Source organism: Pongo abelii, chromosome 3 (genome assembly GCF_028885655.2).
Source record: "Pongo abelii isolate AG06213 chromosome 3, NHGRI_mPonAbe1-v2.0_pri, whole genome shotgun sequence".
Lineage (NCBI taxonomy): Eukaryota > Metazoa > Chordata > Mammalia > Primates > Hominidae > Pongo > Pongo abelii.
In genome coordinates, this window is record NC_071988.2 from 162,802,109 (window position 1) to 162,828,882 (window position 26,774).

Sequence of the window (26,774 nt, forward strand, 5' to 3'; positions counted from 1 at the left end):
AAGCAAAATAAAAGTCTGTGTCTCCTAATAGAAGACAAATTCCTTTAAAGACAGTTTTTTTTTTTTTTCAATTTCTTTGTATTTCAAGAGGGATATAAAGTGCTTTGAAAGGAGTAGGATAGGTGCTTGAGGTGGGGAAGAAGGAAAGAAATTTATACAGAAAAAATTAAAACTACACTGCCTTAACTAATCATCTCAATATGCACACAACTTTGTACAGAAGATTAGTTTTGGGTAAAAACGCTACATAATTCACTAGTACTTATTTCAGCAATTAAGAACTAACTGAAGTCCAAATTAAAGACTCCCCATGCAAATGTCATCAGTAGTGACTTTTTTGTGATTTTGGGTCAGATGCTATATAAATCAAGGAAGCTCAGTCACACAGTCTGAATGCGGAGAGGACAGACAATGCCGAGATGGGACCATCATCTACGACCTGCAGACTAGCCAGAAAGACCTTGTGGGGAAGCTAAGTAGACTTTACCCCAACATCAATCATTTTACAACAAAAGCATTTTGTTGGAAGCATTTGTTTACAATAAAAGTAATTTGTGTTAGGATAGAAAAAAAAGCCATTGGAATTTCCTCTTGCTAGTAGGGAGGAAGATTGATTTATGATGTCATGTCTGATTATTTATAATTGTAAATTCATTATTTGCAGACTTTTTTCTAGTGGGAAATAATGTGCTGTACAAAGTGGTTAAAATAAGTTATTTCTTTTTCACATTTTTGCAACTGGCAATTGCTGGTTATGGTCTGCAGTCTACAAAACTGAGTATCACATATGTACTGCTTGAGAGTTTCCCCTGGAAACCAGAATAATCATCCTCATAGCTCATGAACATTTTAAAGAACAATACCCATTTTTTTTCCAGAAAATGGATGGAATGTAACTTTTCACAAATACAAAATTACTTCATTTTCTAAATGTAAGGGACACCCCTCTATAAAAATAACAGTCCCTCCCCACTCCCACCCCTACATCTCCTTCTAATTATAAAATGGTAGAACCATCTCAGATTACTAATGTGAAAGCAGAAGTAAATATATTATGTACATGTACAAAACACATCAGTATTTCACACCATTTACATTCATATGAAAGAAGTCCTTTTATTGATCTTCCTTTGCAATTTCACAAGAATAAAGTTGAGATAACTTACAAAAACAAGCAGTCCCTTGCTTATAACTGCACAAACATTCTAGCCAGAGGCATCTTTTTTGCAAACAGAGCAACATTATCCTTCAACATTTTGCAGAAGTAAGGGCTGCCGACAGTGAGAAGATCTGTGGGGTCTCCTTCAACTTTTTAGAGTTTGTGACATTCTTTCCTCATTTGATAAACGTAGACCAAATTCTCAACTACCGAAGAAATTGTATGATGAAAGGCAAGTAACTGGTTGTTGAATTCGTGACCCAAGTCAAATTAATCTGCTGAAAGAATAATTGCGATTACTCCAGCAGAGGGCACTCTGCTCCATGCAATAACATCCTACTGAACAGTAAGTACCACAGATGCCAACACAAATCAGACCGAAAAGTCCATGTATGTGTTAGTTCTTCAACTGCTCTACTATACCCATTAGTACAGGCAACAGTTTTGTATCTTCTTCGAAAGAGCAGGATATACTATATTTAGCTAGCTCTTACACATGAAAATTCTTTGGCTATTTAAAATCTTCACATTCTCAAAGAGAACAATGTTCTGAGTTCAGTAAAGCGCTAGATTTGTCGGAAAGTTTTGAAGGAAAAGGGGACTAAACACTAGACTTTAAAGATAGTGTGGTACTAAGGCCACAATTCATTTTTTAGATTTCAGGATTTAGTAAGGTCAATCAACAGTCTGCAAGAGAAAACCCCATAAGGGTTAATGGTTTCATTCAACCATGCAATCCACCTTCGCTTTTATTTATGAGAACATTAGGAGAAAATTCAACTAGTCAATGGAAGGAACATGTGTTCATTTGGATGGTGCTCAGTCTTTGGTTTATATAGCACACATGGTCCCCACATTTTCCCTGCTTCTCCAAGCCTGTCACTTCACTAAGGATAACAGACCACAGATATTCTGCCAAGCAATGACTTTGGGTAATTCAGATTAAGCGACCTCCTCTAAGGATTTTTCTCCCTCACTGTGTTCAGACATTGCAGACCTCTTAATAGGCGTGTATATTTTTGTCTTATCATTATCATCAGCAAATATTTATCAGGTGGCCATAGAGCAAATGCCTCTGTATTAAGTGCAAACGTCAGTGGTAGCACAGGATTAGATCTTTGATCACTGAAATTCCTGAAAAAGCCACTTGATTATGAAGCACTCAAGGCAGGTGAAGAGAGATGTGACTGACCTCAGCAGGTTCTTGTAGAACAAGCAGGATTGCAATCAAATTGCTCGATATTAAGGGGCCATGTCTAGCATCTGGACTTGCTTCATTAGTTCTGGGATGATAATTTGGTGTCAATAAAAGGTGTAGAGTAGAAGAGAGTGGCTATTGATCTGTGGATCTTTAAAAATTAATGTTCCTATTACACAGGGTCTGGGGTTGAGTGAGGACAAAAGGAGGGAAAAGGAAGAGCTAAGAGATGATGAGGAACTCATATTAGCTTCTTAGAATTAATTTATTTTTCAGGCAATCCAGACCTTCTTTGCAATCATGAGTATTTTAACTCATGAGTATTTAATTCCTTAAAAATACAAACTCCCCAAAACTCAGGTCAGCTCTAAACCTAGGGATGAGCATTTGCTTGGGGACAGCATGCACATTTTGTTAAGCACAGAAGCTTTCCAGCCCTGCTTTGACCAGCTCCCTGATCAGAGATCCTGCCATCCTCTTTTCTTACTTCCTGCAGGGTGACACTCCCATCCCATTTTAACTGCCAACATCAAACGTATTCATCCATGCAATGGCATGGATGAGGGATCTCAATGGCCAACAGCACTGCATGAAGAACCATGCATCCCCACCTTAGGAGGGTAGTCTCTTTGTGTCTCTTTGTCAGGCTTCAGGAATTAGTGGCCCTCAGATCACTTACGATGAGGAAGCGCTTGTGCTAAGCAGTTAGGAAGAATGGGCATTCCGTCAGGTACAGTATACAAGTTTTTCCAAGAAATCCTAACCCTGGGGACTCAGGCGAATGAGGAGGGTCAAATGCTGAGGGCGGGAGAAAGCAGATCTAGACAGCATTCTGGAATTGTTGCTTTGCCATTATTTGCCCAGAAAACATTTATGGCAAGGAAGCCTGAAAACATGGCAATGGTTGTAAGATGGGTTGCGATACAACTGGTGATATGAGAAGTGAAATGAAACTGACTCCTTTAGGGAGGACATTGGTTTATAGTAAACTGGTTTGCCTCATCAGAAGTGGATATGGATATTGCTACATAGTAAAAAGAAGAAAAACACCAACAGCAGTAACAATGGTAATCACGATAATGATAATAACTCTGTAGGTACAGAACCTCCAGTTTTTTTTGTGTTCTGAAGGTTATTTCAGAATTTCTTGCAAGAGAGAAAACAAATTAGAAAAAAAGGGGGAGAGAGAAGATGGGAAAATAATTTATGTACGGGTATACAAAGTAAGATATAGGCAGTCAGAGAAAAACAGATACAGACAGAAAAGGAAAAGAAACTTAAGTGAGAGAAGATATAAAAATGCTACTGGAAATTGCCTCTGTGGCCTTAGTACCAGAAAAGACTGGGCTCTGGCTCCACAGAGGGAGTGACTCCATATCCCAGATTTTTTGAAAAGTTTTGATTCAAGGATTTTTTTAAGTCAGGGTGATACATTCAATAGATAACTAAATGTCATTTAATTTTTTATGTTCTGCAAAAATATCCATCTAAACAAAACTCATAAATAAGAAAGAATCCTATGTTAGATCACTGGCATTGATTTGGTTTTGAGAGTATGGTAGCCTCAGGGATGTCAGGGCAGTAACTGAAATGGCCACTGGGCATGGTGAGTTTTGAAATGACCAAACCCAGATCTATGAATTTCCAGGATATTTCACCAGGATGAAGGAAATGTTAAAAACAAGAAAACAAAACAAAACAAAAAAACAAATGAACATTTTTGGACAGAGCTTTGCCTCCACGATTCTGATCATTACCATGTGTTGTCAAAAACGGGTAGGTACCTTCGCCGCTTTTAATTTTCTACCTTCTCCAGACTCTACCTCTCCCTGTGTAGATGACCAGAGTTGACACTGCAGGGGATATCTAACCCTAGAGATTAAGTCAATGTTCAAAAGCTGTATTCATAGTCAGGGCTCAGCTCTTCCAAAGGGACTAGCCACACAGGAGGTAGCAGTTCCTGAAGGTGACCCTAAATTATATTGAGTGAATGCAAATGCTCCTTTTCTTCCCCATAGCATTGGGGTGGCAGGTGGATGCTGACTTGGAGTAAAATGCTGGCTGTTGGAGGTGGTCATAATTCACCAAGTAGAGACCAGATGATCACAGGCCCCCAAAGATTCTTTTTCAATAAGGCCACATAAAGTCTTGCATTTGGAGTCAATATTTCTCATTCTTTCCTCCCAAGTTCGTGAGTTTTCACTACAGCTGTGGGACTGGGGGACACTGGGAAAGGACTTTCACCAACCATGAAGAAGAAGAAGGGGTTGAGGTAAAGTTGGGTGATTTCAGTCTGGAGTTCTCTTTGGCTCCTAAGTGCCACATACCAGTCCAAGGGTTTGCCATAGAAGTGAGGGGTATAATTTTGTTTCAGCACCAAATCAGCATGGTTTGTGTGACTTTTAAGTAACAACTGGTCAGAGGAGTAACAACAAATGGTCATGGACATCAGTGATATGGTTAGAAAGTTCAAGCAGAAATTTTTAAAAAGCTGCCTGAATCTTTATTCACTACAAAATAAATGGACCTCTGGGCCTCTCATTAGGCAACTTGGGTGGTGTCCAGTTCTCCCTGGAGGTAATTAAGGTTTTAACCTTCTTTTCTTTTGTAAGGGTCAGGGGATCTTGTGAGAATACTGGAGGAACTCTAGACGTGCATTGTCCAATTGGCAGCCACTAGCCATACGTGACTATCCAAATTGAGAGGTGCTGTGAGTGTAAAAGACACAATGGATTTAGAAGACTTAGTACACAAAAGCATGTAAAACATGTCATTAATTTATATTAGTGACATGTTGAAACAATATTAGGTTAAAGTACATGATTAAAATTATCTTTACCTGTTTCTTTTTACACTTTAAAATGTGGCTAGTAGAAAATTTAAAATTACGTCTGTGACTTGCATTACGTTTCTGCTGGACAGTGCTAGTCTAGACTCTTGCTGTAGAAAAATGCACATCTGCAAATACACATACAGTTTGCATTTGCTTCTAGAGGGTACACACACCCTCTGACACTCATCTGTAGACTACTGGGTCTCCAGGTCAGTCTCTTCTTTGGGGGAGGTAAAGAAGGCTATAAGGAAGGGCTGTTCCCCTTTATTCTGAAAGAGAAATTTTCTGGTTAAGCTTTTTTTTTTTTTTCTTTTTCTTTTTTTTTTAAACTATCAAAGCTACAGGAAAATCCTCCAGAAACAAACCTTTGGTAAGTAGTGAATGGCAAAGGCTCAGGGGGTTTGCAGCAGGACCTCCTTGGGGTCAGATACGCAAGCCTCGGGTTGGCCTTTCAGACCCCTCATCGTCTATGAGGCATCCTGTAAGTGCAGCTATGGCCAGGGCTTGCATATGCAATCAATTCCTGATTCACCTAGTTCTTGGCAGGAAGAGAAAATACTCGTTAATCAGAGGACTAAACAATCCAAAGCACATTCTCTCTCTGGGAATGGAATATAATTTATATTTCTGTTGCTATTGAATTATCCTTCTAATTCCACTGGACTAAAGTTAATACCAGTAATACTAAAATTTGTTTTGGGCAAAGCCAACTGAAGGAGGAGTCAGTGGCACAAGCCTGTGCTGACTGTGAAAAATAAACACCTTTGAGATCAAGAATCCCACAGTGAGAGCTAGGATTTGAAGGTATCCAGAGATTGCAAACTCTGTGACTAACAGCAATTTTTAAACAAGGCAAAGCAAACCAACTCCTACTTGGACTTAAAACTTCAATCATTTAGATTTTCATTCTCAGCACCATAGTTGTGCCGAGTCTCAAAGGCTGTTATTACATGGTACATGTCAAGTAACTCTACCTCCCCAAGCTACGAAGCCTGATTGCCACAAGTCATAGCTATCTGCAAAAATGGATCCTGCCTCTGCAAGGCTCATCTGTGGTCCTACAGCCAGAGGAGCTTGGGGACTCATGTTATTAAACCCTTCACTTTATAGACGGAGAAGCCAAGGCTTAGTAAACCATGTGGTTCATCTAGGATTCTCGATTCAGAGCTCTCTTCATTCCTTCCTGCCTCTTTTCCCACACATAGAGAGTGGATTTCATTACAGGAAGCGTTGGACTCCTAGGGAGATGCGACCTTTCTGAGGGTAATAGTCATCTGCCTTGCCTTACTGTCTACTTATAAACCATCAAATAGGAAATTGGAAAAGGTGGTGAACAAAGAGCAGCTAGTATTCTCCCTTGAGGTGCAACACCGTGTTTCAGCAGGCGGCAAGGATTTACAGCAGAACCAAACTCTTTTTGAATGAGTATTAGTGTAATGAGGTGGAAAAGTCCCCATCAATACATAAAAACAACTCAGTGAGAAAAGCTTTCTTTCCTAGTTAATCCAAGCCGCAGCCTGGTGTTTGCCAGCTGTGTAGAGATAAGGTGATCCGTCTGATTGTTCAGAGACGCTATTAATGACCTTAGTCATCTCTGTATCTGGATAGTCTGAATATATTACAAAATTGCCCGCTGAAAAAATATCACATTTCTGTCATAGTTACAAAAAATGAATAAAAACAGAAACAGTTTAAAAACACCATTGGGTTTCAGTATTTACTTGATACCTCTTTTCCTTTCCCTCTTACTTTGTCTATTTCAGTCAGGATAAATGATCTAGCAAATTCTCATGCTGCATACTTTTCAGTTCAAATGATACAGCAAATCACACCTCATTCCTCACTTGATATCTGGACACACTCAGGGAGCCCTGGGAAGCAATCTGCTAGGGATTCACCTAAATCCTCCCACATGGTCTGGTGAGATTCAATAGAAGTGTGTTGAAATTAAGGTAAAAGCTAGGTGCTACTGCAGCCCCCACTGTGTTTGCCATTGGACTTAAAAATGATTGGCTTTTCTCTAAAGCCTCCATTTTTTACAGAACCCACTTACAGAGGTAAGAAAAAAACTGTTCTAGCCCAGGGGAAACCAATGCAACTGGCATTTTGTTTTCAATGGGAAGAAAATGTGGTATCTGGTTTTAAAACCAGCCTTACAACCACCAAAGACTGGATGCCTTGGAGGGGACTTCTGAGTTCAGAATTTCAGCCAAAGACTTTAAGACTCAGAAGAATGAAACAGCTTCCCTAGAGCTCCCTTCTCATGTCACGTGGGCCCTTAATCAAGCCCGGCAAGTGGAAGCCAGTGCGATGTGGCTTAAAATAACCAGCAGTGGCCTCAGCAGATTTAGAGCTTAGTGTTGGGGTCTCTGGCAGCTGGGGTTTTTAAAGGCCCACTTAGAAGAACTTAGATTCTTAGTGAAAGCTGGCCTTAGTCCATTTCAGGGTGCTGAGGCACTTCTCAAAGCCATGCACACTTCACGCTGAGAGGTCAAGACCACATATCTCAGAGATGGAATACAAACTGATCATAGCAGGAACTGGTGCTTCTAAACAGAAACCTATACAAAAGCTGGAGTGCATCAAAGGAAAAACAAGGAATAGATGGAAAGTAAACTACAAATAATCTTTAAAAAAATTACCAAAGAAATCAAACAACATGCCAAAAACAAGAACAACAAGACATGGAAAGAATTGAAATGAAACTAAGAAATCCTAAAGGTGGCCTTTCAGTCTCTGTTTTAGGAGCTTCTGAAGCGTATGTCTACATGGACATGGGAGTGGAAATCAGCTTTCAACTTCCCAGCTGCCAAGGCCACAAACTGCCATACAGATGGAGAAACTGCATCCTGATTGACAAGACTTTGGATATTGCTTTTCGTCAGCATTCTTGAACGGAGCGCCCTGGAGTTGCCAAGGTGATCTGGAGGTGTGTGTGTGCCTGGTCCAAGTCTTGGAGCACTCTTCCCTTCCTTCCCCTTGGGTCCTACTATCTCTTTTCTTCTGAATTTGTCATTTCAAGATTTCACCTCTTCACAGTCCTGGTCAGTGGAAAGTTCTACATCAGACAGTCCAACCTCCATTGCCATGATCAAGGAAATGTCAGAATCGCTGCTTACAGCTGGCTCCTGCTCACCTGGGAGGACAAAGCAAAGTTCACAGTGAACACCGAGCTATGTCTTTGCATGCTGCTTATTTCAGTACAATTGCTTGTAATAATATTTCTTTAAAGGCCAAGAGAAGGTATTAGAAAAATTGGGTATTCTGTAAAAACTCTAGTTAAAGCCTCATCTCACATGGGTCAAAAAGTTAAATGCAAACAAAAGAAACTAGAAGAATAAAATATATCATCTAAGGATATGTCTTAGTAGGAAAATATACATCTACTATAAGTTCGGCAAGAAATTCTATTTAGAAAAGTAATTGGGCAATTTACAGAAGAAAAGATTGTTACATATGTGTAACATTTAAAAATGTTACACATATGTAAAATAAAATCAAAAGGCATATCAAACTCAGGAATTTGCAAAAAAATTCACAAAGGTTTCTATTCTTAACATATAGAAAGCTTTTAAATCAATAAGAAAAACAGTTCAGTAGAAAAATGGACAAAGGTTACTATTACACAATTCACGGAAGAGTGTAATATAAATGACCAATAAATATAAGGTAAAAATAAGATATCCTTTTTTGTCTATGTAATCTTCACTCTTTAAAAAAGATAAGATAATGTTACAGTTAAGAGTACACTGAGGTACATAGGTACATGATACATTGCATATAGAACTGTAAAATTTTCACTCAGTAATTTCATTTCCAGGATGTATTACAGAGAAATAACTGGAGATGCAAAACTATTCAATTAAGCATTATTTACAGTAGCAAAACATTGCAAGTAACTTAAAGTCCAACAATAGAGAATATCTGAATAAACCTATTACTTCTAAAGGACAATGTTGTTATAACCATTAAAATGACGTTTTCAAAGAATTTGTAGTTACATGAGAAGATGTTCACAGTAGACTGTTAAGTGAAAACAAATATTTAAAGCTTTGTATGCAGTGGGGTCAACAGAGAAAGTTAAATGGAAGCAAGGAAACCAAAAATGCTAACGAGAGTCATCTCTAGTGTTGGGATTTATATTCATTTTCTTTTAACATTTTTTTTCAGTTCTCCCAAATACTCTTCAATGAACATATATCACTTACTCATTCAAGACATTATCTACTGTGTCCCTACTGCACACTAAGGAATATGCTAGCGGCTATGGATATAGGGGAGAGCAAGACAATCCCTATCCTGAAGGAGCTCATTGTCTGGTGGGCAGTTGACCATTCACTAGGCAATTACAACACAATGAGATAAGCACCACGATGGAAGATGTACCAGGTATTACAGGAGCAGGTAAGAGGGCTATGTAACCATATACTGGGTGCAATGTCTAAACTGAGTCCTAAAGGATAATCTGTATTATAGCCAGATGAAGAAGAAGAAATAATCCTTTAAGCAACAGCATGTACAGATGGCTGGAGGTGATAGGGAGCTGCGGGCAGGCAGATATCAGAGGGTTTTTAAATTGAATGGAATGCAGAGTCAAGCTAGGGAATATGGACAGAGGAGGCCAGAGAGCTGAGCTGCATAAAGGCAGCTTTCAACCCAAAAGGTCTTGTACTTTCTCTTACTTTGCAGAAGAAATATGCAATTAAAAAAACCAACAAAAATGTGTAAGTACTAAAGAATAATAATGGTTATAATACTTTTGTTCTGATAATCACTAATGTAATTTTTTCATGTTGTGGCACAGTTAAGAAAAATACCTGAGTTTCCTGAAGGACAGTGAATTCCTAAGATGTTTTCAAGGAGACAAATAAGAGAACTAACAAAGAATTATGGCCTGAAGAATCAGTTTTATAGAAATGGGGTATTTCACAGGGAAATATCCAACCTAAAGACTTAGCTCTTATCCGTTTCCTGGATCCATAGTTGCAGGAAGTTCATAGCAATGTAACAGATCAATGGTTAAATGAAAACCCTGGAAGCAGCTCTATAAAGATACAAGTCTTTGGTATTTAAAAACAGTGGCATTCAACAAATAGTCAAGAAAACTAGTCATTTAGAAAAAAGTGAAACTGGATCTGTGCCTCACACTACACTACAAAATACATTCTAAGCTTGCTATATATATGATCTCCCATCTTCATTTTGTGCGTGTGTGTGTGTGTATGTGCACTTCCTTTTCATTTATCTTCTCCACAGCCACCTGGTGCCTTTGATCCCTGACCTTCGGGGAATTCTCAAGTGCAAATTGTGGTGGTTCTCCCTTTCCCCATGCCTGATTTGTGCTTGTTTTCTCAGCAGGGTCATGGCATGCTATTGTGCAGGGTGTGTACTGCACCACTCCAGAGCACAGCTTCACTCTGGAGTCTGAGTGAGCAGTGGCTCCTGAAGTGGGGCAGGACACAACCCACACAGCCGGATGCAGGGGCTTGCTGTTTCTCCAGTCTACTAAGTCATGGACCATTCATCTGATTTTGCAGTTGCCTAAATTTTGTTATTGTCTCTTCTTGCATTTTCCCTGTCCATGTCGTGCTCTGTCTTTAAAAAAAAATCCCTTCACTGTGGTTTTTGTGGAATTTCAGGAGAGACTGGGAGTGGCTTCATATGGCAGGTCCACTCTTTTTACTCAGTGCTCTCCTTAAACATCGTTTTTACAATAAGAACTCTCTCTCTCTCTCTCTCTCTCTCTCTCTCTCTCTCTATATATATATATATATACATACACACACACACACACACACTTTAAACTTATGAGAACTGGGAATCTACCTTACTTGATACTATATTCTAGTGTCTGCTATTAGTAGCTGCGTGTGTTATTTTGTAAAAATTGTTTTTCTCCTTTAGGGCTAAAGTTTAATTGTCTAGAAAATGAGAATTTGGACTGGATGCATTAGAGTCCTTTCCAGTTGTTGTTTATGCATGTTTATGTGTTGATGCCAGTCTAGTACACGGCCTCCTACATAGTTGGTTCCTAATGAATAATTATTAGATAGAATGACCACTGAGAAACAAAGTTGCCTTTTTTACAATTCTACAAATTGTTTTTATTTTTGCAATTTTTTTCTTAATAAAAAAGGCCTGCTATTGCATATTTAGTACAAGTATGCATGAATGGGAGAATTCCCACTTGGAGGTGTAATGAAAGCTGAAATCTTATTCCTGGAGATAAAAAATGAGAGCTGTACTTTATAGGGAATTTAATTTCTACTTCTTTTCTTGCAGTGGCCCATCAATCAACTCAGCTCACAGAAAGCCAAAATTTTCAGCTCACAATCAAACTGGAAGTCAGCCAAAGAGCTCATCATGGAATGAATTTATGACTTTCATATGGGTCCAGCAAAAAAAAAACACAAAAAACAAAAAAAAAACCACACAGATAAAGAGCTGACTTAGTTACAGTTCTATAGAGACAGAACTCAACTGCTACCTACAGTGGCAGCTTCTCACCTTCATTCTGGCTTTGCAGCCACCAGCCTCAGCAGATTCCATAGATTCATTCACACCTTGGTTTTTTCTAAATGGGAGTGTGTGAACTGAAAGAAAAAGGGGCCACAGGGACTGATGTAACTATGAGCTGCTGAATTCATGGTGCTACTTTGGAAATTAAGACTTTACTATACAGTGCAAGGCAAAGGTGAATTCAAATAAATGAAAATAGAGAAATTTACAAAAATGGTTCAATTTTTATGATATAACATTGCACCAATATCATCTAATCATTTTCCATTTAAAAACTTGTTTTAAAAATAATCTGAGGATGTGAAATTATTCTAAGTATGTTCTATGTTTTTAATCAAGCTTGGTTTGTTCCATAATTTTTAACAGTTTTTATCATTTAATCAAGGCAGATGTTTTACTTTGAGGCTAAAATAATACGAAAGAAAACTTTGTCAGCAAAATATTTAGAAGGTTTTCTGTAGGTGGTACTAACTGGGGACTGTAAGTAGCTATTAACAACATAAATGTTGACTGAATTTGCCTCCTTCTCTGCAAAAACTAACAAAAACTAATGTAAAAGTAGTATTAGCCCTCATTTGATACAACCACTCTTTGATGTAGGTATTTTTATTCCAGTTTATAGATGAAAAATACTTAGTCCATTTGACATAGTAGGATCATATCTATTTGATATACTGTCTTCTTTTGGTTGTCACATATTGTAAAACATTGAGAGATTTAAACAGGAGGTAATCTGATTTGCCTAACATTTTAAGAGTTCGCTCTTGCTGTTACTAGAAAAATATTGGCACAACAATGGGCAGAAGGAATCCAGTTAGGAAACTATTACAGCAGAACAGATGAAACATGGTGGCTTGTTGTGGCGATAAGGGTGGAGATAAGTGGACAAATCAAAGAATGATTTTGGATGAAGGATCCACAGGAAATGATGGACTAGCCAAGGGCAGTAAAAGAGGAGAAAGTAGAGAAAAATCCCCATGTTTTTTGAGCAATACAGATACCATTTATTGAGCCAGAGAAACTGGAGAAGAAGCAGGTGTTAGAACTACATCAAGAGTTCAGGTTTGAATATGCTATGTTTGAGATGCTCATAAGACATCCAAGGTTGATGTGGAGTTGGCAGCTAGATACTTGAGTCTGGAGTTTAGGGGAGAGGCCGTGACTGTCAATACATTGGAAGTCTTCAGTACAGAGAAGGTATTTTAAACCACAAAAGAGATGAGAGTTTTTTTTTTTTGTTTGTTTGTTTGTTTGTTTGTTTTTAATAGGAAGTGATTGTAGCATGAGAAGATAAGGCCAGGGACAGAACTTGAAGAAACGCAAACACCTAGAGCCAAAGACTCAAACTGGTGACGCTTGATGCTGTTTTGTTTGGCCTGGACAATGTTTTGTTTTGTTTCAAATGTGAATTAGTTAGCAATATTTGCAAGTCAGGACATTTCACATACAAATTTATATATGAAATTTGTCTTTGAAAAAGGAAGATCTGGTAATACCTGTCTGACTCCCAGATGGACACCACTGGTGGGAGATGAGAAAGAGCTGTGCCATTAGCCCAAGGAACACAGGCTTCAGGTCATCCCAGTCACCAAATGGGCTACATCAGTGGTTCACACTGCTTGCCTGGCCTGTGCAGACATTTATTTGAGTTTGAAATCTCACAGTTAGGAGGAGAGCAGAAGAACAGCAGAGGAAGGTAATCCCCTCAAAGAGACTGAAAATTGCCAGGGATGGTAACAGGAAAACTAGAAGAATATAGTGTCATTGATTCATTTCCTCATTTTCCTTTAAACATACTCCTTCATCTTTTATAAATAAAATCCATACCCAAGGAAAAGAGAGACTATAGTATTACTGGATTGGCTGGGGTGGACTTAAAGACTGATCCCAAGTCATCTCATTCTCTGTCTTCAATCTTCTTATCACAATGTTACAGAGTGTCTGATTAGATGGAGCAGAAAATACTGTATTTTATTTTATTATTTTATTTTTGAGACAGGGTCTCTCTCTGTCGCCCAAGCTGAGTGCAGTGGCATGATCTCTGCTCATTTCACCCTCTGCCTCACAGCTCAAGCCATTCTCCCACCTCAGTCTCCCAAGTAGCTGGGACCACATACCTGTCCCACCATGCCCAGCTAATTTTTGTATTTTTTGTAGAGACAGGGTTTCATTGTTGCCCAGGCTGGTGTTGAACTCCTGGGCTCAAGCAATCCTCCTGCCTTGCCCTGCCAAAGTGCTGGGATTACAGGCATGAGCCACCATGCCCAGCCTATTCTATTTTAAATGGAGCTTTGTGACCTACTTTGTTCTCAAAACTATTGCTTTAATATATTTCCACTTTAATTCTGAGTAAAATCCATCAGTAGCCTAAACTGTGGTTAACCAAATAATTCTCAGTGGTGGGGTTTATTAATTCCATTTAGTCCATAAATTATTGATATCTTTGGTTTATCTCTTTCCTTTTAAATACATAAAATGTTACCTAAAGACTCACAAGTTTCCCTTTGTGAAACAGGCATTGCAGTTGTAGTTCTGCTGTGGTTTTGATATAATTGTCGATAACAGTGGGCCCCATGATTGTTCAAGTTCTTTCCAACCCAGAGAAGACAAGACTCTGAAATCTGCCCTGTTCAGTGCTGGGCATATCCAGGGCCTTTATCAATTTCCTGGCTCAAGCTCATTCCATTATGAATGTTCCCATGTCAGGATCCTGCTGCATTTCTTCATAAAGAGGAGGCACTTGGTAAATATTTCTAGAATTCAGATAAAATTGTAGTTGCTTTCTGGCCACATAGGAAAGTTTTTTATTTTAAGAGCTAATAACAGTATTAATGCTTACTGAGTACTTAGTCCATGCCAAGAACTATGCTTTATTTTTTTGAGACTGGGTTTCGCACTCTCGCCCAGGCTGGAGCTTAGTGGTCCAATCATAGCTCACTGGAGTTTTACTCTGCCACCTAGGCTGGAATGCAGTGACACAGTCTTGGCTCACGGCAGCCTCTGCCTCCTGGGTTCAAGCGATTCTTCTGCCTCAGCCTCCTGAATAGCTGGGACTACAGGCATCTGCCACGACACCTGTGCAGCCTCTATCTTGAGCAATTCTCCTGCCTCAGTCTGTTGAGTGGCTGATTTTATTTTATTTTTTTTAAAGTAGAAACAAGGTCTCACTATGTTGACTGGGCTGGTCTTGAACTTCTGATCTCAAGCAATCCTCCCTCCTTGGCCTCCCAAAGTGCTGGGATTACAGACATGAGCCACCATGCCCAGCCTATGCTAAGTTCTTTAAATAATTTCATATTCTTAATTAACTATGACATGGAAAGTATCACTATTTCCATTTTCGTGTAATAAAACCAAGGCTCAAAAAGGTTTAAAATTCCACGGCTTACATAATAGTAAGAGTTGGAAAGAGAATTCAAATCCTGGTTTTATCTGACTCCAGAGTCCATGAACTTGACCATAATTACTTTTTTTTTTTTTTTTTTTTTTTTTTTGGTGAGCGACAGGTTCTTGCTCCATCACCCAGCCTGGAGTGCAGTGGGGTGATCATAGTTCACTGCAACCTTGAACTCCTGGGCTCAAGCAAGCTTCTCACTTCAGCCTTCCAAGTAGCTGCGGCTACCTACCGGCATGCGCCACTCATATCTGGCTAATTAAAATATTTTTTATTTTCATAGAAATGGAGTCTATGTTGCCCAGGCTGGTTTTGAATTCCTGGCTTCAAGCCATCCTCCCACCTTGGTCTCCAAAGCACCAGGATTACAGGGGTGAGCCACCATACCTGGCCCATAATCTGTTCTTGAGTTGAGATTCTTAACCCAAGGATTAGTGATTTGTAGGGTGGGGCTGGGGGATTAGGCATTTAAAATTACATACACACTTTTATAGCTACATATAGGCCTTTTCCTGGTAGTTTTCATCAGATTCTCAAACTCACGAAAGGCTAAGAACCGTTCACTTAAATGATTTTGCATCCCTGGTGAGTTGGATAACACATTACAGTAAGCAACAGAATGGCTTGGTTTTGTTTGTGTTTTTTTTTTTAACGCATATTTTGGTTTACATTCCACTAGCTATGTGTTCTATTAACTTGACATGATAGTTTTCACATGAAGTCACTGCTTTCCTACTTAATTGTTTCTTTATGGTGGTTATTCAAAGCTAAAGCAGAAAACTATCCTTCCCTGAATGAGGTTTATTTACTCACTCTACTGCCTGTCTTATAAGGCACAGACCAGTAGCAGGCTGGCATAAGTCCTCCTCTGTTAGGAATTAACAAACATTGCCCTCAGAATAAGTGCTCTCTGTTTTGAGAGAAAATAAGGTGGTGGTTAATATAATCCCCCAGGTGGCCTATTCTCCAGGAGGTCTGGTGTTTTCATGCTGGGAGTTGCTCTGCATTACACAAAAGCTTATTTTTCCTCATGTACTTGAAAAATAAGGTTTCAAAGAAAAATGGCATCTTTCTGTCCACTGCTACTGATGCTTATCTTCTTGAAAATAGGGCATAATTTCCAATCAACCCTGTATTGTACAAGAGCACCATAGGGAAGGTACTTTCAACCACATTGGTTGAATTATAATGTTGCTGTCTTTTCATCTCAGAATGTGAAACTCCCTTCAGGCTGGGGCAGTGTCTATATAGCCTGTCATTATGTTAGTGGGAAAGTTAATTAGACTTTAAATGCAGTGTGTTTGCAATAAGGAAATGTGTTCCTTTGAATTCTTTTCCTTAGCAAGAATTTCTAAGGAGATAAACTACTTCCCATTTGGTTTATGTTTTCCCATTTATGAGTGGCCTCTGATGTGAGAATGGCAAGGTCTCTGGACCGCTTTCCTCAGAGGGTATGCAATAGGGTGGATACTAATAGCTAGGATAGACTGGCTCCTTCCTACGTGCCAGGCATTTTGCTATGCCATTAAATATATCACACGTCACCCTCACAATAATACCGCTATGATGGCTTCACATATTATAGGTGAGGGTGAGCACATAGAAGATGGAAGAAATGGGATCCCAACCCAAGCCAGTGAAATTGACAGTTGCACTATTCTGGAATGGCAGAGCTACTAGAGTTCTATTTGGCTGCTATGTTGCTCTTACAGACAAGACTTAGCCATATTTGGAAACCCAGCAGGCTTATGATACAAATTCATCCATTTGGCCAAGTGACTTCTAGAATTGTTCAGATATAACTGGCACTTTTGCCTTTTCAATTCCTGCTCCATAATTGCAAATATATACATCTTGTGGTCAAATTAGGAAAATTCTTTCTCACCTTTCAGATGGGGAAGTTTAAAACATTGTTTTTGTTTGGATTTGGTGAAAGAGAATTCCCTGTATATTAAATTAGATCACATAGTTAGGATTTCACTTTGCTTTTATCTCTTTGCTGTTGGTTTTCTTTCCCTGTGACACTTCACCTAGCAGGGGAAAGATTTTCTCCAACTGCTCAAATTCCTTACTGATTTCCTTGGCAGCTCATTCATTGAGTCATTCCTTGCTAAGTGCCAAAAGAAGAGGCAATGTGATTTTTACATTAGTTTTACATTTGTTTTTGCAGGGAAGGAGGCAAAATCTAGTGCACATTGTGTTGTCATCAGTTTCTTTACAATGCCCAATTAGTACAACCTATAGAGAACCTTAAACATTAAGCATAATATCTGGTAGATGAAAGACATTTGATGAATGTAAATATGATTGGTATGAAAAAGGAGTGTAAAAGAGAAAGTTGCCAAATGGATTTAGAGAGATAGGCAGAGTTCATACATATTTATCCATTTCTGCAACTGTAAAAAATTATCTATAGACCCCATTTATTCATTCAACAATTCACTTAATCTTTATTCAACAGGTGTTTATTGAACATGTATTAGGTACTCAGCACTGCTGATGAGCAGTGTGGAGAAAAGAAAGATGACCTAAATACAGGCTCTGACTTTAAGTTGAATTTGATCTACTAAAAGAGATCAGAATTGTATCTATAGAAATGTAATACAAGGTGACATATACTAAAAGAGAGGTGTAAATAAAATGTTAAGGAAACAAAGGTGTGGGGAAAATATCACCTCTAAGTGGGTAACCAAGAGGATTCATGAAGTAGGTTACATGTAGGCTGGCAGTGAGGATCTGATTAGTATTGGGAAGTATGGAGGTAAGGGGAAATGGAATTCCTTCCAGAAGGGCCAGCATGACTATAGCAATCATCAAAGCAAATTTCAAGGCATGTGGATGGTTTGACTTGCCTGTGGCTTAGTGTATGAAGGATGTAGGATGGTTCAGACAGTCACTGTGGCTCCTCTAGTGTTGGCTGTGGTTTCAATCAGATCAGAGGGAGAAAGATTCTCTATATCCCCATCAACACTTACTATTTTGTGTTTATTTTTAAATTTTATTTATTTATTTTTAATATTAGTCATCCTAACAGGTTAAGGTGATATCTCACTGTGTTTTTGTTTTGTTTTGTTTTGTTTTGTTTTCAACAGAATCTTGTTCTATCACCCAGGCTGGAGTGCAGTGGCACAATCTTGGCTTACTGCAACCTTTGCCTCCCAGGCTCAAGCAATTCTTGTGCCTCAGCCTCTCGAGTAGCTGGGATTACAGGTATGCACAACCATGCCTAGCTAATTTTTGTACTTTTAGTAGAGACGGGGTTTTACCATATTAGCCAGGCTGATCTCGACCTCCTGGTCTCAAGTTGATTCACCTGCCCTTGGCCTCCCAAAGTGCTGGGATTACAGGCATAAACCACCGCGCCTGGCCTCATTGTGGTTTTGATTCACATTTCCCTGATGATCAGTGATGTTAAGTATCTTTTTTATGTTTGTTGGACATTTGTACTTTTTCTTAGGAAACTTATCTATTCAAGTCCTTTGCCTATTTTTCAATAGGGTTATTTATTCTGTAATTTGAGTTGTAGGAGTTCTTTGTGAATCCTGGATATTAACACCTTATCAAATACATGGTTTGCAAATATTTTCCCTCATTCTGTAGCTTGTCTTTTCACTCTGTTGACTGTTTACTGTGCATAAGATTTTAGTTTAATGTAGTCTGATTTGTCTATTTTTGTTTTTGTTGCCTGTGCATTTAGTGTCATTTCCAAGAAATCGTTACCAAATACAGTGCCATGAAGCTTTCCCCCTCCTGTTTTCCTCTAGGAGTTTTACAGTTTCAGGTCTTAGATTTAGGTATTTAATTCATTTTGAGTGATTTTTTTGTATGCTTACGCTGTAAGATAAGGGTCCAATTACTTTCTTTTGCAATGTGAACCTCCAGTTTTCTCCACACCATTTTTTGACACTATCCTTCCACCACTATGTAGTCTTGGCTCACTGTTGAGGATTATTTGACCATACACATGAGGATCTCTATTCTGTTTTATTGGTCTATATGTCTGTCTTTATGCCAGTACCATATTGTTTTGATTACTGTCACTCTGTAATATGTTTTGAAATTAGGAAGTGTGAGGCCTTCAAGTTTTGTTCTTCTTTCTCATGATTGTTTTGGCTATTTAGAGTAAATATGAGTTTTAGAACTGTTTTTCTGTTTCCACACAAAAAAAATGCCATTGGGATTTTGATAAAGATACCACTGAATTTACAAATTGCTTTGGGTAGTACGGACATTTTAACAACATTGTCTTCCAATCCGTGAACATGGGATATCTTTCCATTTATTTATGTCTTAACTTTTTTAGCAATGTTTTATACTTTTCAGTGTACAAGTCTTTTACCTTGTTCATTAAGTTTATTCCTAAGTATTTTACTTTTTTGATGCTATCATAAATGGAACTATTTTCTTAATTTCCTTTCATATTGTTACTGTTCAGAAATTCAACTAATCTTTTATGTTAATTTTGTACCCTGCATTTTGGGAGGCTGAGGCAGGAGGATCACTTGAGCCCAGGAGTTCAAGACCAGCCTGGGCAACATAGCAAGATCTTGTCTCTACAGATGAAAAAAAACCAGCCTGGCATGGTGGCACATCCCTGTGGACCCAGCTATTTGGGAGGGTAAGCTGGCAGGATTACTTGAGCCCAGGTTGAGGATCCAGTGAGCTGTGATTGTGCCATTGTACTCCATCCTGTGTAGCAGAGCAAAATCCTGTCTCAAAAAGAAAAAAAAAAAATTGCACCTAGAAACTTTGACTTTGCTGAATAGTTTATTAGTATTAAGAGCATTTGAAATGTGGAATCTTTGAAGTTTTCTACATATAAGATCATGTCATTTTGTGAACAGAGATAATTTTATTTCCTCCTTTCCAGTTTGGATGCTTTTTATTTATTTTTTTCTTTCCTAATTGCTCTGACTAGGACTTCCAGTACAGTGTTTAATAGAAGTGGTAAGAGTGAGCATTCTTGTCTTGTTCCTGATCTTGGAAGAAAAGCTTTCAGGTTTTCACCATCTAGTATGATGTTAGCTATAGACTTTTCATACTTGGCCTTTCTTATGTTGAGGGAATTCTTTTATTCCTAGTTTGTTGAATATTTTTATTATAAAAGCACGTTGAATTTTTTCTAATGCATTTTCTGCATCAATTGAGATAATCATGTGATTTTCATTCTTTATTCTGTTAATGTGGTGTATTACATTGACTGATTTTTTTTTGTATACTGAACCATCCTTGTATTCCAGAGATAAATCCTACTTGGTCATGCTATATCATCTTTTAATGTACTGTTTAAATTGATTTCCTCATATTTTGTCAAAGATTTTTGCATCAATATTTATTGGTTATATTGGTCTGTAATTTTCTTTTCTTGTAGTATCTTTGTCTGGATTTGGTATTACGGTAATACAGGCCTCATAAAATAGTTTAGAAGTGTCCCCTCCTCTCCAGTCTTTTTTTTTTTTTTTTTTTTTTGGAAGAGTTTGAGAAGAACCGTCATAAATTCTTTTTTAAATGTTTGGGATATTCTCCAGTAAAGCCATCTGGTCCTGGGTGGTTTTTTTGTTTTTTTTTTTAAACAAAAGGTCTTTTTATTACTGGTTCAATCACCTTACTAGTGATAGGTCGGTTGAAATTTCCTATTTCTTCATGATTCAGTCGGAATAGATTGCATTTGTCTAGGAATTTATACATTTATAATTTCTTCTAGGTTATTCACAGTAGTCTCTTATAATATTTTTTATTTCTTTGGCATTAGTTGTAATGTCTCCTCTTTAACGTCTAACTATTTATTCAAGTCTTCTCTTTATTTTAATTAGTCTAGCTAAGGATCTGTCAATTTGGTTGATCCTTTCAAAACACAAATTCTAAGTTTTGTTGCTTTATTCCATTGTCTTTCTATTCTCTATTTCATTTATATCTGCTCTAATCTTTATTATTCCCTTGAAATTCTGCTAATTTTGAATTTGGTTTGTTTTCTCTAGTTCCTTGAGGTATAAAGTTTGGTTCTTTGAGAGCTTTCTTTTTTAATGTAGTCATTTATTGATATAAACTTTCCTTTGTAGTTTTTTTTTTTGTTTTGTGTTTTTTTTTTTTTTTTTTTTTTTTTAAGACAAGGTCTAGCTGTACGGCACAGGTTGGAATGCAGTGGCATGATCTTGGCTCACTGCAACCTCTACCTCCTGGGCTCAAGCCATCCTCCCACTTCAGCCTCTCGAGTAGCTGGGACTAGAGGCATACATTATCACATCTGGATAATTTTTGTATTTTTTTGTAGAAATGAGGTTTCACCATTTTGCCCAGGCTGGTCTCAAACTTGTGAGCTGAAGGGATCCATCTGCCTCAGCCTCCCAACATGCTGGGATTACAAGCATGAGCCACCACACCTGGCCCCTTTGTATTTCTTTTGTTGCCTCCCATAAGTCTTGGTACATTACCTTTTTGTTTTCATTTGTCTCAAGACGTTTTCCAATTTATCTTGTGATTTCTTCTTTGACCCACTGGTTATTCAAGAGAGTGTTGGTTGGGCATAGGTGCTCATACCTGTAAACTCAGCCCTTTGGGAGGCCAAGGTGGGAGGATTACTTGAACCCAGGAGTTTGAGACCAGGCTGGGCAACATAATGAGACTATGTCTCTATGAAAAACCAGACAAAGCAAAAGAGCCAAGTGTAGTGACATGTACCTGCAGTCCCAGCTACTCAGGAGGTTAAGGTGGGAGGATATCATGAGCCCAGGAGTTCCAGGCTGCAGTGAGCTATGATCATGTCACTGCATTCTAGGCTGGGTGACAAAGCAAGACTCCATCTCTTTAAAAAAAGAGGATGTTGTTTAATTTCTACATTTTGATGAGCTTTCCAGTTTGCTATTGATTTCTAGTTTCATTCCACTGTGGTTGGAAAAGATATTTGGTCAATCTTCTTAAATTTCTTCTTCTTCTTTTTTTTTTTTTTTGAGACGGAGTCTCGCTCTGTCGCCCAGGCTGGAGTGCAGTGGTGCAATCTTGGCTCACTGCAAGCTCTGCCTCCCAGGTTCACGCCATTCTTCTGCCTCAGCCTCCTGAGTAGCTGGGACGACAGGCACCTGCCACCACGCCCGGCTAATTTTTTGTATTTTTAGTAGAGACGGGTTTCACCATGTTAGCCAGGATGGTCTCGATCTCCTGACCTCGTGATCCACCCGCCTTGGCCTCCCAAAGTGCTGGGATTACAGGCATAAGCCACTCAATCTTAAATTTCTTAAGACTTGTTTTGTGGCCTAACATGTGATCTTTCCTTGAGAATGTTTCATGTGCATTTGAGAAAAACGTGTATTCTGCTACTGTTGTGTGGAGTGTCCTGTATATGTCTGTTTGATCCAACTGATCTATAGTGTTGCTCTATTCTATTTATGCCTATTGTTCTCAGTCTGGTTTTCTATCTATTTTTGAAAATGGGGTATTGAAATCTCTTACTCTTATTGTGTTACTATTTTCCCTTTAAATTCTGTACGTTTGCTTCATATATTTGGGTGCTCTGTTAGGTAAATATATATTAATAATTGTTATATCTTCCTGAATAATTAACCTTTTTATCATTATATAATGACATTCTTTGTCTCTTGTGACAGTTGTTTACTTAGTCTGTTTTTTCTGATATGAGCACCTCTGTTCTCTTTGGTTACCATTTGCATGGAACATCTTTTTGCATCTTTTCCCTTTAGCTCAGATATGTCCTTAAATCTAAAGTGAGTGCCTTGTAGACGGCATATAGTTGCCTTTTGTTTTTCACTTATTTAGTCTTTTGATCTGAGAGTTTATTCACAGTTAAAGCAATTACTGATAGGGAAGTACTTATTATTTTCATTTTATCATTTTCTATGTTGTAGTTATCTCTCTTTTTCCCTCTCTTGCTGCCTTCTTGTTAGTTTTGTTCATTTTTTTTTTTTTGGTAGTGCTATACTTTGATTCGTTTCTCATTTATCTTTTGTGTACTTTTTTTGGGTATTTTCTTTGTGGTTACTATAGAGATGACATAAAACGTGTTAGAGTTATAATAATCTATTTTAAGCAGATAATGTCACATATAAAAACTCTACTCTTATATATTCCCTTCTACACTAAGTTATTGATGTTATAAATTATATCTTTAGTATATTTTACATCCATTAACATAGTTTTTTTCACCTTTTTCCTTTAAATTCTATACCAGAATTAAAAGTGATTTATGCACCACCATTACAGTATTTATGCACCACCCTATTACAGTATTGTGTATTTGTCTACATATTTACTTTTGCCATTGAGCTTCATGGTGCCATAAGCTTTTGTGTTACTATCTAATGTTCTTTTGTTTCAACTTAAAGAACTCACTTTAGCATTTCTTGTAAGGCAGGTTTAGTGATGACAAACTCTCTCAGCTTTTGTTAATCTGGGCAAGTCTTTATTTCCCCTTCAGTTTGAGGACAGTTTTTCAGTATATAGTATTTTTGGTTAACATTTTTTTCCCTTTTTCTCAGTACTTTAAATATATCATCTCACTCTTTTCTAGCCTATAAGGTTTCTGCTAAGAAATCTGCTGATAATCATATGTAAGCTCCCTTGTGTGTGATGAGCTAATTTTTTCTTGCTGCTTTCAAGATTCTATCTCTGTCTTTGACTTTGGACAATTTGATTGTAATTTGTCTCAGTGTAGGCCTCTTTAGGTTTACCATATTTAGAGCTCACTGAACTTCTTGAATTTAGATGTTCATATCCTTCCTTAGATTTGGGAAGCTTTCAGCCATTATGCCTTTGAAGAAGCTCTTTGACCCTTTCTCTCTCCCTTTTTCTTTTAGAACTCTCATGATGCACATATTTGTCCACCTGATGGTACAGCATAAGTCCCTTAGGCTTTCTTTACTGTACTTCACTTTTTTTTTTTGCTCTTATGACTTGATAATTTCAAGTGACTTTTCCTCAAGTTCACTGATTCCTTCTTCTGTTTAATCAAGTCTGCTGTGAATCTCCCTCAGTAAAATTTTCAATTCAGTTACTGTAGTCTTCAACTCTTTAATTTCTGTTTGTTTCTTCTTCATAGTTTTTCTTTGTTGATATTCTCATTTTATTCATACATCATTTTCCTAATTATATCCAGCTGTCTATCTGTGCTCTCCTTTAATTCACTGGGCATCTTTAAGATGATTCTTTTGAAACGATTTATCTGATAATTCATATATCTCCATTTTTTAGGGGTAATTTCTGGATATTTAATTTGTTCCTTTGATTGGGCCATATTTTCCTGTTTCTTTGTACTCCTTTTCATGCTTTGTTGGGACTTCAGTATTTGAATTATCTGCCACTTCTCCCAGTCTTTGCAGTCTGGTTTCATACAGGTACAGGTAGTTCGCCAACCAGCCCAGCTAGAGATTCTGGAGATCTCTCAAGACTTTTCAGAGGATATGTGCTTTCTGGGTTTTTGTATGTAATCTAATTGCAGAGGTTTGCCAGTTTTACTCAGAAGCTTCCCCAGTGTCTGCATCATTGAAGCCTTTCTGGTGCTATATAGCAAGCTGTGGTACTGGAGCTTCCCCTTGTGTTTATCTTTGAGACACGTGCTCAACCAAGTCCTCTTCATCACCTGTTTTTTTGGCCCCTGACTTGCTGCCTTGTTCCTGTCTGTGCTTAGATTTAGGCAAGACAGAAGCCAGTCCCTTAGGTAACACTCCTTCCAAAAGTCAGAATATTAGACATCCCACTTTACAATCACTTTTCTCTTTCTCTTCCTGAGAAGAACTCTGAGCTGGGAGTTTTCTCCAATGGCACCATGCTATACTAGAGGGGAGGGGCTCTGGTGAATGAGTGAGTTCCATGAATTTTCCTCCTGGGCTTCCAAGCACTTGGCTTTGTCCTTGCCTGGAGTGCAGGAACTTCTTAACTTGTTTTTGTTATTTCTCCCAAAGACAATTGGTCTATATACATTTTTTAAGTCCGTTGGTATCTCCACGGAGGAAGGAGGATCTGGGGCTTTCTATTATGCCATCTTCTGCTGTCACTTCCAAACAGTTTTTTTCAACATGGCTGACTGTTTTTCCATCTCTACAAGCAGTGTACAAGAGTTTTAGTTTCTCTACATTTTTTCCAACATCAATCTTTTTTTTTTTTTTTGAGACAGAGGCTTGCTCTGTTGCCCAGGCTGGAGTGCAGTGGTGTGACCTCAGCTCACTGCAACCTCTGCCTCCCAGGTTCAAGCAATTCTCCTGCCTCAGCCTCCCAAGTGGCTGGGATTACAGGTGCGTGCCATCACACCCAGCTAATTTATATATATATATAAAAAAAATATAAATATATATATAAAATATATATAATTATATATACATATATTATATATAATACACACATATTATATATACACGTATATATACATTATATATTATGTATATACATTGTATATACATTATATATTATGTATATACATTGTATATACATTATATACACATGTATATATTATGTATATACATTATATACACATGTATATATAATGTATATACATATATACGTATATATTATGTATATACATATGTATATATTCATGTGTATATATACATGTATATATTATGTATATACATATGTATATATTCATGTATATATACATGTATATATTATGTATATATTCATGTATATATTATGTATATATATACATGTATATATTATGTATATATACATGTATATATTATGTATATATAATATGTACATATATGTATATGTGTATATATAATTATACATACACATATATGTATATATACATATAGTTTTATATACATATATGTGTATATATACATATATAATTTTATATACATATGTGTATATATATACATATATAATTATATATGTATAAATATACACATATATAATTATATATGTGTATATATATATATACACACATATATCTTTTTTTTTTTTTTTTGAGACAGAGGTTTGCTCGTTGCCCAGGCTGGAGTGCAGTGGTGCGATCTTGGCTCACTGCAACCTCTGCCTCCGAGGTTCAAGCGATTTTCCTGCCTCAGTCTCTCGAGTAGCTGGGATTACAGGCATGCACCACCACGCCTGGCTAGTTTTGTATTTTTAGTAGAGACGGGGTTTTTTCATGTTGGTCAGGCTGGTCTTGAACTCCTGACCTCAGGTGATCCACCCACCTCAGCCTCCCAGGTTCAAGCAATTCTCCTGCCTCAGCCTCCCAAGTAGCTGGGATTACAGGTGCGTACCATCATGCCCAGCTAATTTTTATATTTTTAGTAGAGATGGGATTTTCCCATGTTGGCCAGGCTGGTCTGGAACTCCTGACCTCAAGGGATCCACCTGCCTCAGCCTTCCAAAGTGCTGGGATTACAGGTGTAAGCCACAGCACCTAGCTTGAGCTTCTTTTTATATATGTTCTAAGAAGTATGTACATCTCTTTGGGAGGCTGAGGCGGGTGGATCACAAGGTGAGGAGATCAAGACCATCCTGGCTAACATGAAACCCTGTCTCTACTGAAAATACAAAAAAATTAGCCAGGCGTGGTGGCGGGCACCTGTAGTCCCAGCTACTCGGGAGGCTGAGGCAGGAGAATGGTGTGAACCCGGGAAGTGGAGCTTGCAGTGAGCTGAGATAGCGCCACTGTACTCCAGCCTGGGGAACAGAGGGAGACTCCATCTCAACAACAACAACAACAAAAAAAGTA

The 26,774-nt window shown here is 38.0% G+C and overlaps 1 protein-coding gene across 2 annotated transcripts in view; it reads right to left on the reverse strand.

Moving 5' to 3' along the window:
* Window positions 1–1,090: 1,090 nt before the first annotated feature.
* RNF150 (ring finger protein 150) overlaps window positions 1,091–26,774 on the reverse strand; it is a 270,744-nt gene continuing 245,060 nt past the window's right edge. The window contains exons 7-8 of one of the 2 annotated variants that reach the window (XM_063723667.1): window positions 5,556–8,326; window positions 1,091–5,459 (exon numbers count right to left, since the gene is read on the reverse strand). In XM_063723667.1, the coding sequence (XP_063579737.1) occupies window positions 8,208–8,326 (119 nt within the window). In that variant the 3' untranslated portion in view covers window positions 1,091–5,459; window positions 5,556–8,207. Of the gene's footprint in view, window positions 8,327–26,774 lie in introns of both variants that reach the window. The other variant, XM_002815164.6, reaches the window with a different exon arrangement.